This window comes from Mytilus galloprovincialis, chromosome 11 (assembly GCF_965363235.1).
Source record: "Mytilus galloprovincialis chromosome 11, xbMytGall1.hap1.1, whole genome shotgun sequence".
NCBI lineage: Eukaryota > Metazoa > Mollusca > Bivalvia > Mytilida > Mytilidae > Mytilus > Mytilus galloprovincialis.
Window position 1 is genome coordinate 9,867,200 of NC_134848.1, and position 14,082 is coordinate 9,881,281.

The window sequence follows — 14,082 nt, forward strand, 5'->3', positions numbered from 1 at the left end:
AACGCAATCTAATATGATGATACACTCAATTTATGGAATCAAAAATATTTACAGTCAGTACACGTTGTGTTTGAAATTAAGCAGTCAGGATCCGATAAGATGGAAACTGTTAAATACGACCATTCGTTGCTGTGAATTTGAAAAAAAAAATAAAATTGCCAACAACATTTTAAGAATACAGAAATGAAGGTTCTCCAGCTTCTTCAACAGTGAAATCGGTTTAAACCGAACCTCTTCGGGGCTTAAGATTTTGTTCGGTTTTGCCCGATTTTCGGTTTAATAAAGTTCACAACGCATACAATTTGACATGACGGTGCATAAAACATATTTGGTTTATACAGGTTTTCGGTTTGTGTAGGATTCTGTTTAACCAGGTTTCACTGTATTTCGATAGTATGGAACAAGATTTAAGATTAAGATCTTGAAATGGTTCCCATTGATGAAGACTGTATATTGCACTCTTTGTATCTTTTTGTTTATTTATGTTGTTTGGTTTCTGTCTCGTTCACGTATATTTTGTTCATTGGATTACATGAAACAACATATATTTGATGCTGACGTTGATATATCACATGGCTCAGAACGTATGGTATTAAAACTTAATACGAACCAGTTGTAATTGATAGGAAAACATAATTGTAATGTCCGGAGCAAACACGGAAATATATTATTCATGATTATGAGGAAACAATAATGACTATTTAAACAATTTAAGGTCAAAAGTCAAGAGTTCAGAGTTTGAAGTAAAAAACTGTTTTCACATCTGTAATTTTTTTAATATTTGATAGATGTTTTGCCTCAGAAGTTAAAGTCACCGAATTTTCATCTATTATGAAAGCAAGCTTTCTACTAAAATAAAACGTTTGATTATAAATATTTAATTAAAAAAAATGGTTTTAGAAGATCAAAGAAAAAGAAAAAAAAAATGCTTTTATTGAAAATTAGGTGGTAAATTATTTCAAGATTTTAACAATTCCACAAAAATTGTGTTCTGGTATTTTATTGAAAAATCAGTTTTTAATTAAAGCCAACATGATTGTTTATCCTAAAGAGAAAAAAATTAAAATGCCCATCAACAATTCACAAAAAAGGTCAATGTCATAATTTAACATGTATAATGTCCTGTCTTTGTTAACAGAGATTGATTGGTTTTCATGTGAGGTTACAGATAAAAGAATTCGAAGGAATCAATTGTCGGAGGTTGGGAATAATCTGTCAAATATATTTGGTAAATACCATCAGAGGCGGATTTAGGGGGGGGGGACAGGGGGCCCGGGCCCCCCTTTTCTGAGAAAAATTTTGTTGCTTATATAGGGAATCACTGAAGCATGACCGGAGCGGGCCCCCTCTTAGGCAGTCAACGGGCCCCAACTTATGAAAATTTCTGGATCCGCCACTGATCATCATATCTTATCTAATATGTTTTATAGCAACGATTTTCAATCGTACTTAATGTACCATTTCCATTCTCAATTTTATTATTATTAATGTATTTAAATAATTTAGAATCCAAGTTTAACAAATTTGCGCCGAACTATATTCCCAAATTATTGCTACTCGAAAATAATTCGATCGCGAATATTATTTTAAGAAATATTACACACCTTTGCAGCTAATTCAAGTTTGATATCTAGAGGTACAATGTAACCATTGTCAACATATATTGAAAAGTTTCCAACCAAATGACAAGCTCAAAGGAGTCTAGAGTTGGCAGGCCCAATATAATCTTTAAACACTCCACGGAGAGAAGGATTGAACAATCAGACCAATATAAAGAAAGACATACATTATGTAACATACCGATCAAAACAGAATGACAGTAAAAAGTCAAAGCGACAGACAAACATAGAGGCAGAGAAAGTGAGAGATAGAGGTAATAGGTAGTTTAAGTTATATGTAGATACATGTATATAGATATAAGAAGATGTGATATGTGTGCAAATGAGACAACACTCTCATCCAAGTCACAATTTGTAAAAGTAAATCATTATAGGTTAAAGTGCGGTCTTCAACATTGAGCCTTGGCTCACATCGAACTGCAAGCTATAAAAGGGTCCCAAAAATGACATGTGTCAAACCATTCAAACGGAAAAACCAACGGTCTAATCTATATATAGATAAGTCTAAATTGTAAACTAGGCTCAAACCTATGATTGCGTTGGATAAAAACGGCAATTTTTATACATGTGCATGTAAAACAAATTTCGATGTAGAAGGGTCTAAATACAGCACAAACAACATTTTTCAAAAGACGAAAAATGTGAAAAAGTATATTTAAACAAAACGCATTTGACTTACAGGTCAAACAACTGATTTTCTTCAACCCTGCTGACTGCCATTGGCGATTACCAAAGAAATTGTTACACGATGTAACAAAATGGATCTTAATAATAATTTAATACTAAACAGAAAACTACAAACTTGCGCGAAGATGTTACACCACAAACATTATATATATATTTAAAAGGAGAAACGAAAAAAATTATGAACAACATCAACAAACGACAACTACTGAAATCAGATTTATTAAGCATCTATGAACAAAAAAACGTAACTTTCAGTAGGTTATATCCTTGATCTTGGCACGATTCGCTATGTTTATTAAAAAACTTAGAATCTATCACACAAGAAGGTTTTCCAGCACAATAATTTCTCATACTATCTGTTACATTATCACTGGGATTGATACAACTCGGTGATACATCGCAGTTCGGCATGTCCATCTGTCCTTCATAAATGTACCATGTAATGTTTACTTGAATGATCATAACTGTAGTCGACTCAGGGCATATTATACTGGTCCCACCTTGTTTTTCAAACGGTTTACAAACCATCAACCAGCTTTCTAAAATGGAAGAAAAAAATTATAAGCTTAGATTATTTATTTATATGTTTCTCATTATATCGATTGGTTGTTGGTGTTCTGATATGGCGTTCTTCTTTTGCTTTGGAAACCAAAGTTTTGTTCTAATTACAAAAGAACATGATTTTTTAAGGATATTGTTTCCTAAGAACTAAGAACAATGAAGAATCTCTCGTTAAAAGTCTGTCTCATATAAAAGAAAGGCCAAATACAGTGAAACCTGGCTAAACCGAACCCTGCATAAACCAAAAACCTGTATAAACCAAACATGTTTTTAAGCACCGTCATATCAAATTGTATGCGTTGTGAACCTGATAAAACAGAACATTGAACAAAACCGAACAAAATCTTAAGTCCCGAAGAGGTTCGGTTTAAACAGGTTTCACTGTATACCAAACATACATTCTAACTAACAAGTAGAAAACAAACTGAAAACGCAATGCACAAATATGGAAAGGGTATATATATATGTAGGACTCTAAAGTGCGATGGTACTCTAAAGTGCGATGGTCACGCTAAAGTGCGATGGTCTACGCTAAAGTACGATGGTGTCTCACGCTAAAGTGCGTTGGTTGTTTGTTCGCTAAAGTACGATGGTGTATCAGGCTAAAGTGTGATGGTCCAAAGGGTAAGATTGGAAGTATCAAAACATAGAGGTTTAAAAAGTTTTTTTGCAAAAGCTATTATGCTAAGATATAACATATGAGATAGGCTTTACAATTTACCGGTAGGCGTAAGTAATTGTTTCTAAATTAACAAGTCCGACCAAGTAATAATTGCTATAAAGGTTATTTATGTTTTGCTAATATTATATTTCATGTAAAATAAATTTTTTTAACATTTCGGAGCGTATTGAATATTTGGATAATTGGTGTAGATTGCCGTTCACACTAATGTTACAACCTCCCTTACATTTGTCATTGAAAATTAAAAATCCCTAATTCGTTCATTATCGGAAAATGCAGCATTTATTTGCATAAGCTTAAATCTAAATCCAAGAAAAATAATGTTGCCGAGCTTTCTCCTTTTCCGTATTTTCCTACAATATACAGTACGACTTATGTTTTCGCAGACAATTTATAGTTAACGCATGAACACATGTATCTCTATTTTACCGACTTTACTTTTTATTAAAATCGACAGCATTTTAACGGGGATCACAAAGTAAACTGCCACATGCATAAACAATGATTCGAATGTATCCGTTCGCTTCAAATAGAAGCAGGATATAAGTATGCGTATACTGTTTTGTATTTATATAGTAAAACGGTCGACTGTAGGACACAAAGTCTTTTTTCCAGCACTCGATAAAAAATAAACATTGTGATTCAGCTGATAAAAAACGGTTAAATTCAATCAATTACTCGATTACTTGTCATGGACATATGGTGTAAAAATTGTTAATCAAATATTTCTAATATATTTTCCAGTATGTTCATTTTTAGTTTTTATAAACAACTGTTAACGTCATTATCGAACTACGTTTTTACGTCGATATTTTCCCGGACCATCGGACTTTAGCGTATGGAACCACGTACTTTAGCGTAGACCATCGCACTTTAGCGTGACCATCGTACTTTAGCGTCCCCATCGCACTTTAGAGTCCTACACACTAGTAACACACTGTCCACTCCATGGACTATATTCATAGACAACGCAAATCAAGGGACGATAACTGTGTTCCCGACCTATAACTTTTGAAATATTTTGGATATTGATATTTGTATGACCCATATAAAACTTTTATTTATACAGTGAAACCTGTTTTAACCAAACCTCTTCGGGACTGAAGATTTTGTTCGGTTTTGACCGATGTTCGGTTTTATCAGGTTCACAACGCATACAATTTGACATGACGGTGCTTAAGAACATGTTTGGTTTATACAGGTTTCCGGTGTATGCAAGATTCGGTTTAGCCAGGTTTTACTGTATTCATCACTACTGCACTTACGTTTGGGACTCTCTTCATCATTTTCTTTCGTTACAGATGTCACTGACTGCTCTGAAAATCAAGACCAACATGACTATAAGGGAGCTACCATTTGAGTTTTATGGGAGGATAAGATGAAATTTGAAAAAATAGGCAGGACAGTAGTTTTGAGTAAAAAAAAAGGCAGGGTAAGACACTTGCATAAAAAAATCAGGACGACAATTTAGATAAAAAAAGTCAGGATAAACTAAAAAAAAAAGGCAGGATCGAACAGAGAGAAAATTAAAAAGGCAGGACAGAGATTACAGCTAAAAAAAATGCAGGACAACATTTTTCATCCTAGCCCCCCCCCCCCCCCCCATAAAAATCAAATGGTAGCTCCCTAAAACTTTAATTTTGTGTGTCATATAACCTACTGACTTGATCCATGGTCACAGTTATCTTCCTTTGGTTTTCGCCGGTTTCGAATATAGTTCCTAGTGTGAACAGTGTATAACTTGCATTTTCATACACTGTCCCAATTTTTTTCTTGATATTTTGTTATAGTTTTAATTAGGAAAAAATGCCAGTTTTGTATGATATTACAAAAAGGTTGAAGGTGACAAGTGCTAATGCTGTCCCTATCCCGTGAAAAGTACAGTTAAATTGCTATTTTTGTGTACATACAAATCATTTTTATGATAATCTTTTTATAGGTTTGTCTTTAGAATATGTATATGTTCCGGACCATATGAGTATTTGGACCAAACGCGTATGTTCATGACCATATGGGTACATATGTATATACTCATATGGTCCGACCGTATGCGTATGGTCGGGGTAATTAAAACTGTTAGTTTACTTTCGATACTTCTAAACTCTTCATATGGTATGACCGTTTATTAAAAAGACGCTATTATATAGGTTAATTAAATTTTATTATTATATTATAATAAAAACATTAGCTGAATAAAAATTATAAGTTTTAAATAGCTAATTTTACTTACTTGTCGAAACTATAATAAACACATTTTATACCGATAGTCATTACATGTACTGATGGTCATTACCGATTTGTAATTACATGTACGAGTGAATGGCAATCTGTCGACTTAAAAAACTAAATTCCACAAATTTCTTAATGAACTGTTACACAAGAAGTCACTGGAAAGTAACATAGTTAATTTAAGGTGTCTTGTGAATATGGTGTATTGCAGTCATGTTACAATATTTGAGATCTAGAGCTTCTTAAAACCACTGTAGACATATCGGCATGGCCCTAGACCTCGGTATCACTGTACACAACTACAAAAATGATAGCTTTTCACTCGCAAACAAAATGTGTAAATGAAAAGGATCGTGCACAACAAAGACTTGCAAATGCAAAAAAAAAGCTATGATACCGTGTGGAAGTAAATGTCACCCAAGCCTACATGCAAGAATGTAATTAGCGATGAAAACTAACTATGGCATCAATATCTAATTTTAACGTAGTATTTGAATTCTAAAATAACACATTGTCATGTAACCATCATTGTTTTTTAATACATTTTTTGTATTATTGAAACTTTTATAATATAATTAAAAAAAAAACTATATGGTCCAAATACTCATATGGTCCGGCGCGTTAATAACCAAACGAGTATTATACTCATATGAGTATACGCATATGGTCATGACCATACGCGTATGGTCCAAATACTCATATGGTCCGGAACATATATATTGTAACTGGGTAGTACTTTAACTTACGTAAATTGTAATTATTATATGAATTTTACTTATTTGATTGATGGTTCATAGTATTAATTTAAATAATTTTCACTCATCTTTCAGTCATACCAAATACAGATCGTGCTACGTTAAATAAAGAATACATTATGTATAAGTTTAATGAAGTAACCAAAAAATGTCATTGTAATTTAGACTTTAAAAAAAAGTAAAATCACAAAAATACTGAACTCAGAGGAAAAGCAATTCGGAAAGTCCATATAGATCACATGGCAAAATCAAATAACAAAACGCATCAAAAACGAATGGACAAGAACTGTCATATTCCTGACTTTGTACAGGCATTTTCAAATGTAGAAAATGGTGGATTGAACCTTGTTTTATAGCTAGCTAAACCTCTCACTTGTATGACAGTTGCATTAAAATTATCTGTATAAACAGAATCGATTATCAAGTCGTCCATCCTCAATATAAAAGTCATTTTGCTTCTAAGAACATTATTTTTTAAACTGTTTACAAAACTAGGAATTTTTGAAATACTAACGCTTTTGTTCCTCGTGAACAGATTACCTCATCTGTATTTGGCAAAACTTATAGGAATTTTGGTCCTACATGCTTTACTTTGTACTTTATTGGCCTTTGAAAAAAATATTCGAGCGTCACTGATGAGTCTTTTGTTGACGTAACGCTATTCTGGCGCAAATACAGAATGAAAGCCAGGTATCTATGATGGGTTTCTTAATAAGATAGCGAGACACTCCCGCACCCGGAGGCGTCCTTCAACTGGCCCCTAAACAAATATGTATGCTAGTTCAGTGATGATGGACGTCATACTAAACTCCGAATTATACACAAGAAACTAAAATTAAAAATCATACAAGACTAACAAAGGCCAGAGGCTCCTGACTTGGAACAGGTGCAAAAATGCGGCGGGGTTTAGTATGTTTTTTGAGATCTCAACCCACCCCACACCCCCAACCAATGTAGAAAAAAAAACAAACACACAACAATGCGCACAGTAAAACTCAGTTTAAGAGAAGTCCGAGTTCCTTTGTCAAAATAAGTAGATTGGAAAAAAAATCTATGTCACCCAGAAGCTTAGACAATTTTTTGAAAACGGTTGTCAGTATTTAATCATTCAAACATACCTTTAAGTAATGTATCACAGTATGTTGGCTTAGCATATAAAATACTGAAAATGATAGCACCAGTAAAACTAAAAATGGCTACCAGCAAGGAAATGATACCAAAAACACACATCCGATTCTTTTTTTTCTTTGCTAATCCAATTAATTTTTCGTACTGGTGTGAAATACGCTTAGAACATGTCTCCTCCGTCTTTTCTTTGAAGTTTGCCTGGCTGTAAATCTGTTCCCCATCAGTTTCTGCACGTGGCACGGGTACATGCATGTCGTCATAGACATGTGTAGCTCTGTCTCGTGTGATCGTATTTTCAGACGACATCAGCTCGTATTTTTCTCGTCTTTTTTCAACTAATTTTGTTTGATGTACGTTGTGCAGCACTGATTTTTTTAGAAATGTACTTATAATATCAAAAATGATGAAACACATTATATGAATTTTTGTAATTAAATTATTTACAGTCCGTACGTGTTGTGTTTAAATTATTCAGTCTGAATCAAACGAGAAGAAAAGAGTAAAATACGACCACTTGTGGTTTATGTAAGAGCTTTCATTTTTGACGTTTTGAACATCTTCTTCACAAACTTTAGTTCCTTTAAATATCTGACAAGAACACATATGATAGCCATTAATATCATATATAATGTGAGTGACGCGTTTTCATGGAATACGACGTCATCTGGTAAAGCTGTGATCAAAAGAAAAGCAAAATATTTATGGGCATTATTATTATCCACTCCCTCCGCAAACAAATTGACAAAAATAATAATCTGGACCGTATGAAAAAAGTTTTTCAATTTACGTATTTTTACAAGATTTGTGAATTAAAAATACAGACTAAATACAAAATTAATGAACAAACTAAATACATCTAAAATAACTTAGTATAGACAAGTTTTCTATTCGTATTGCAAAAAACAAGATAAGACAATTTAATCAGGAACATTTTTATATAGCATCGGATTATTTTGCATGCGTTAAGTCCTTTGGTTATTGTTTTCGTTAAGATGCAGTCTCGTTCACCTTAATCCCACATCTCCATTTATTCATTAATTTCTATTCTTATGGAATGGAACATGACTAAGAACGTACGGAGTTAAAACTTTATACGAACCAGTTGTATTGATAGGAAAACCTAATTATCATTCCCTGAGAAAATTCGGAAATATATAGTTATAGATAATGAGGAAACAATATAGACTATTTACACAATTTGTGGTCAAAAGTTAAGTGTTTGAAGTTACAACAGGTTTTCACATATTAAAAAGAAAAATAGAGATATGACATTATGTGATAAATTATTTTGTCCTAAAATGGTTTTTTTGTGAGAGTAATGCATTGAGTATTTACCTCCTGTAGAGTGCCTTGTTTCTTCAAAAATAAAATGTTTGACTTTAATTATCCTACTCAAAAATGTGTTCGAAGGGAAATAATGAATAATAACTACTTTTAAAATTACGTAAAAATTGAGCTTCATTGTGTATTTTTTTTTTTTTTGATTGACGCCAAACAAGTTGTTTATCCAAGAGAAAACAATACCCCATCCTCAATTTGTAACAGCAAAAAACTAATTGTCATTGCCATATTCTGTGAGTCTGATTGCTGGGTAAATGTTTTTATATCAGGTGGCAGATTAAATAATTCGGAAGAGTCAGTGACTCGAAGTGGATATTATTTTTTTATCCTATTCAATATGTATTAAAGGCAGGAACCATAAATTATGCTCATATTGGTTTACATAGTAAAAGTCCGCAGGAAGTCATTCTCTGTCATTTTTGACGTATTTGCACTGTATTCATTGGACGTGTTATCATTGATGTTTATGATTATAGATTTATAGATTACCTTAGCCGTATTTTGCAAAACTTTTTGGAATTTTCTGTCCTCAATGCTCTTCAACTTTGTACTTGTTTGGCTTTATAACTATTTTGATCTGAGCGTCACTGATGAGTCTTATGTACACGAAACGCGCGTCTGACGTACTTAATTATAATACTGATACCTTTGTTAACTATTATGTCTAGATACAATATTTTAAGTTATTATTGCCTTATTAGTTTTTTCTGTTACCCATTATACCATCAGACTCGGACTTTTTAAAACTTAGTATCAGTGTACGTTTTGCTGTATGTATGTATGTTAATTCTAACTTGGCTAGGGGTATAGGGGAGGCTTGAGAACACTCAAAATATGTTCTATCCCATTGCATTTATGAGGCTGTCCCAAGCCAAGAGCCTTTGGTCTTTGTAAGGCATGTATATTTTAAAATTAAAATATTTCATTTATATATTTTAATTTGTAGTAAAATAAAACAGTAGTTTACCGCTCTTTGAACGTCATCAATCGATTGAGAGAAAACAAATCCGGGTAACAAACTAAAACGGAGGAAAACTTATCAACTGTAAGAGAAAAACAACGAAAAAAACAGAAACACTGAAGTGCAACAAAACAAACTAACATGCAACACACACAGAAACGAACTGCAAATAGCATAAGATAAGTGCCATTTTCCTGACTATGAAAAAAAAAATGGTGGGTTGAACCTGGTTTTGTGGCTAGCCAAATCTGGCGCTTTTATGGTAATGTAAAATGTAACACTAAAATGACAACATCACATTACACGACTACAGTAAAAATCATTGCAAGAAAATTCAGAACAGAGAAATGCACAAATAAACAATGCAATAGTACATTTCGACATGCTTATAGTTATCAAAGGTATCAGACTTATAATTTAATACGCCAGACGCACTTTCGGGCTTCAAAGTTATTGTGGAACTGCCTATTCTAGAGGTGGCGTGAATCAGATGTGGATACTTAAAAAAAGATCTTTTAGAGTACATACAATCTATCTCTCTTTCATCTTGTAACAGTATTTATGCGTTGTCTCAGTATTAAAACATTTGATTTTTCTACTCTTTACACAAGTATTCCACTGTCCAAACTAAAAGACAAATTGAAAGAGTTGGTATTGCTTCATAAAAAAGAATGGCCAACGTAGATACAAGTATCTTGTCTTAGGGAGGGATAAATCCTACTTTGTAAAGGATCACTCTGGTTCAAACAAAAAATTCTCTGAAACTGATATTATCAAGATGCTTGGTTTCTTGATTGACAACATATTTTTTACGTTCGGAGGACGTGTTTTTCAACAGACTGTCGGCATTCCAATGGGAACAAACTGTGCTCCTCTACTTGCCGACTTGTTTCTTTATTATTATTCATGCAGGAAATTCTTAGGAAGAAAGATAAGAAGTTAGCAATATCCTTTAACTCTACTTTCCGCTATATAGATGATGTTCTTTCACTAAATAATTCAAAATTTAGTGACTATGTTGAACGCATCGATCCCATCGAACTAGAGATAAAGGATACTACAGATACAGTTAAGTCGGCCTCATATCTTGACTTACATCTAGAAATTGACAATGAGGGTCGGTTGAAAACAAAACTTTACGACAAAAGAGATGATTTCAGCTTTCCAATTGTGAACTTTCCATTTCTATGTAACAACATTCCAGCAGCACCTGCATACGGAGTATATTTCTCCCAATTGATACGATATTCCCGTGCTTGCATTTCCCATCATGATTTTCTTGAAAGAGGGTTGCTGCTCACAAGGAAGATATTAAACCAAGAGTTTCAAATGGTGAAGTTGAAATCATCCCTTCGTAAATTTTACGGACGCCTTCCCTTTCATGAATGAGACCTACCGAATTAGACTATTTACCGGATTTGTTATCACATAAGCAACACGACGGGTGCCACATGTGGAGCAGGATTTGCTTACCCTTCCGGAGCACCTGAGATCACCCCTAGTTTTTGGTGGGTTTCGTGTTGTTTATTCTTCAGTTTTCTATGTTGTGTCATGTGTACTATTGTTTGTCTGTTTGTCTTTTTCATTTTTAACCATGGCGTTGTCAGTTTATTTTAGATTTATGAGTTTGACTCTCCCTTTGGTATCTTTCGTCCCTATTTTTCGTCTTCACAAGACTCATCAGTAACGTTCAATTAAACAAGAATGTGTTCATAGTACACGGACGCCCCATCCGCATTCATCTATCCTTTTCTATGTTCAATGGACCGTGAAAATGTGTGCAAATCTCTGATTTGGCATAACCATTCAACAGATCATATCATAGGGAACATGTGTACTAAGTTTCAAGTTGATTTGACTTCAACTTCACCAAAAACTACCTCGACCAAAAACGTTCACCTGAAGCGTGACGAATGGACCCACAGACCAGAAAACATAATGCCCATAAATGGGGCATAAAAACGTAAGAAAGCCAAACAAATACAAATTTGAAGAGCATTGATGATCCAAAATTCAAAAGGTTGGGCCAAATACGGCTATGGTTATCTAAGCCTGGGATAAGAACATCTTTAGTATTTTGAACAATTCATACTTTTGCAAATAGTAATTGACAAATGACCATATATTTGATATAAATGTGTGACATCTATTTTCGCTGAACTAGTACACTAGTGTTTAGGGTCGAGATTAAGTTCGCCTTCGCGTGCGGGATTTTCTCTCTGTGTTGAAGAATAATTGGTTGACTTGGGCTTTTCTTTTTTTGTGTGGTTTGTGTCAATATAATGAGTCAAACATGTTCAACCCCCCACAATTATGTATGTGCCTGTCCCAAGTCAGAACTTCGTGTAAATCTTATAGATTTTTATTTATGTCCACGTTTAATAATGTTTTTATAAAGGGACGTATCACCACTACTAACCGTGTATCAAATAAGCCCCGCCTCCCTTTTACCTAATATTATGGAATATAAAGGGACGTAACTCCACTACTAACAGTGTATGAAATAAGCCCCGCCTCCCTACTAACTCAATATCAAATATACATGGTCTTCACGCGGACGCTTTTAACCAATCACATTCCTAGAAATGTATAGGAGGTAAGAAAAAAGCTTTTATTTCCTCAGAAATACATTTGTCTATTTCTTGATTCCTATTAGTTTATTCATCTAGTAGTTAGTTCAAATAAAAATATTGTTATCGTTTTGTATTTCTTAATGGGTTATTCATTTAGTTAGATAATATAGTTTTCCTTTTTTCGCAATTTGTCTGGTATTTTTGCTGTAAAATAATCATCATCCCTTTTTTAGAAGTCCTATGCTCAGATAGTTTACGTGGACACAACTCGATCTATTATTGCGAATTATTAGCAATTTCAGCAGCCCATGCCAGGAATGGGAAATTTTACACAGTTAAAAATTCATCGTCTATTTCCTGTAGAAAATCACAGATTTTCTAAAACAACATTTGTGTGTAATGTTCTATAGATATAGGAAGATGTGGTCTATCTCCGGGAAAGGGAATGTTTTATTTATCTATAATTTATATATAAGGGGCTTGTCTATTTAAACAAAAAAACAATAGAAAAGTTACTCTTCGTGTACCCAAACTGAATTCCTGTTTGACGTGTTATGTCTCAATCTAATATTTAAGATATGGCGCTTTTAAACTTTAAATTAGATTTTTCCCGCTATAAAATACCAATTGTGAAACACATTATTATTGGATTCACACAACGTGAAGCACATATGTGATTCGGCGAATGCCGTTTGTTGTTATTAATTATTTTGTTTTTAAATTGAAATTTGTTCATAAACCAGACCGTTAATTTTCTGCTTTTGTATAGCTCATTATACATGTTATAACGCTTGGTATAAAAGTTTCACTTGACATTGATTGCCGGTTTTATGAAAATGAGTTCATAAGCATTGATCACGAAAATAAAGGGGGTTGCACTTTTATTTATTGTTGTGTTGTTGTTGATGAATTATAATCATGCGTACATACAAACTGTATAAACACTTTTTGCAATCGTGTTTAAATTCTTGTTTGATTTTTCACTTTTTCGATCAGAGCGTCACTGATGAGTCTTGTGTAGACGAACGCGTGTCTGGCGAATAAAATTGTAAGCCTGGTACCTTGAAGCCGTAGCTTTATACAGTTACATATTTTATTTACTCAAACATTTTCAAACAAAATATAATTTGATTCATGCCAACATCGAAGTAAAGCTGTTTTAGAAAACGCCTGTTGTCAAGGTAACGATAAAATCTATACAGCTTCAAACTTTATTAATGGCGACCTTTCGTCTTCCGGATTACGAGTAACTCTCTGTCTGCTTCTGACACGATTGCGTTCTCGCTGTCGACAATCTTTTTCTGCTCTTTTAGCCGCCGCCACTGCTGCAATATCCTCGTCATTCTTGTATGACCAACTTGACCTGTACCCATGCCCAAATCTATAAGGAGCTCGAGCAAGGAAATGCGCAAGCGTAGAAAGACGATGAAAGAGCATGCAGAAAAATTGCACTAAAAGAAGAACGCCGAATATAAGTAGAAACACAAGACCTGCAAGAGGAAAGAATATTTGTAGATGGCATCACATTTTATCTATCATCCAACTC

At 33.6% G+C, this 14,082-nt stretch overlaps 2 protein-coding genes across 2 annotated transcripts in view; both read right to left on the reverse strand.

Moving 5' to 3' along the window:
• Positions 1 to 2,534: 2,534 nt before the first annotated feature.
• Positions 2,535 to 8,030, reverse strand: LOC143052023 (uncharacterized). The gene is made up of 3 exons (XM_076224998.1): positions 7,652 to 8,030; positions 4,815 to 4,865; positions 2,535 to 2,845 (listed from the first exon to the last, which is right to left on the reverse strand). The coding sequence occupies exons 1-3, from the start codon at positions 7,965 to 7,967 to the stop codon at positions 2,535 to 2,537; spliced, it is 678 nt and encodes a 225-aa protein (XP_076081113.1). The 5' UTR covers positions 7,968 to 8,030.
• A 5,581-nt stretch (positions 8,031 to 13,611) lies between these two features.
• The window catches only part of LOC143051619 (uncharacterized), a 29,358-nt gene continuing 28,887 nt past the window's right edge, over positions 13,612 to 14,082 (reverse strand). Inside the window, exon 22 of the mRNA XM_076224519.1 lies at positions 13,612 to 14,026. Within this exon, the coding sequence (XP_076080634.1) occupies positions 13,731 to 14,026 (296 nt within the window). The 3' untranslated portion in view covers positions 13,612 to 13,730. The remainder of the gene's footprint in view (positions 14,027 to 14,082) is intronic.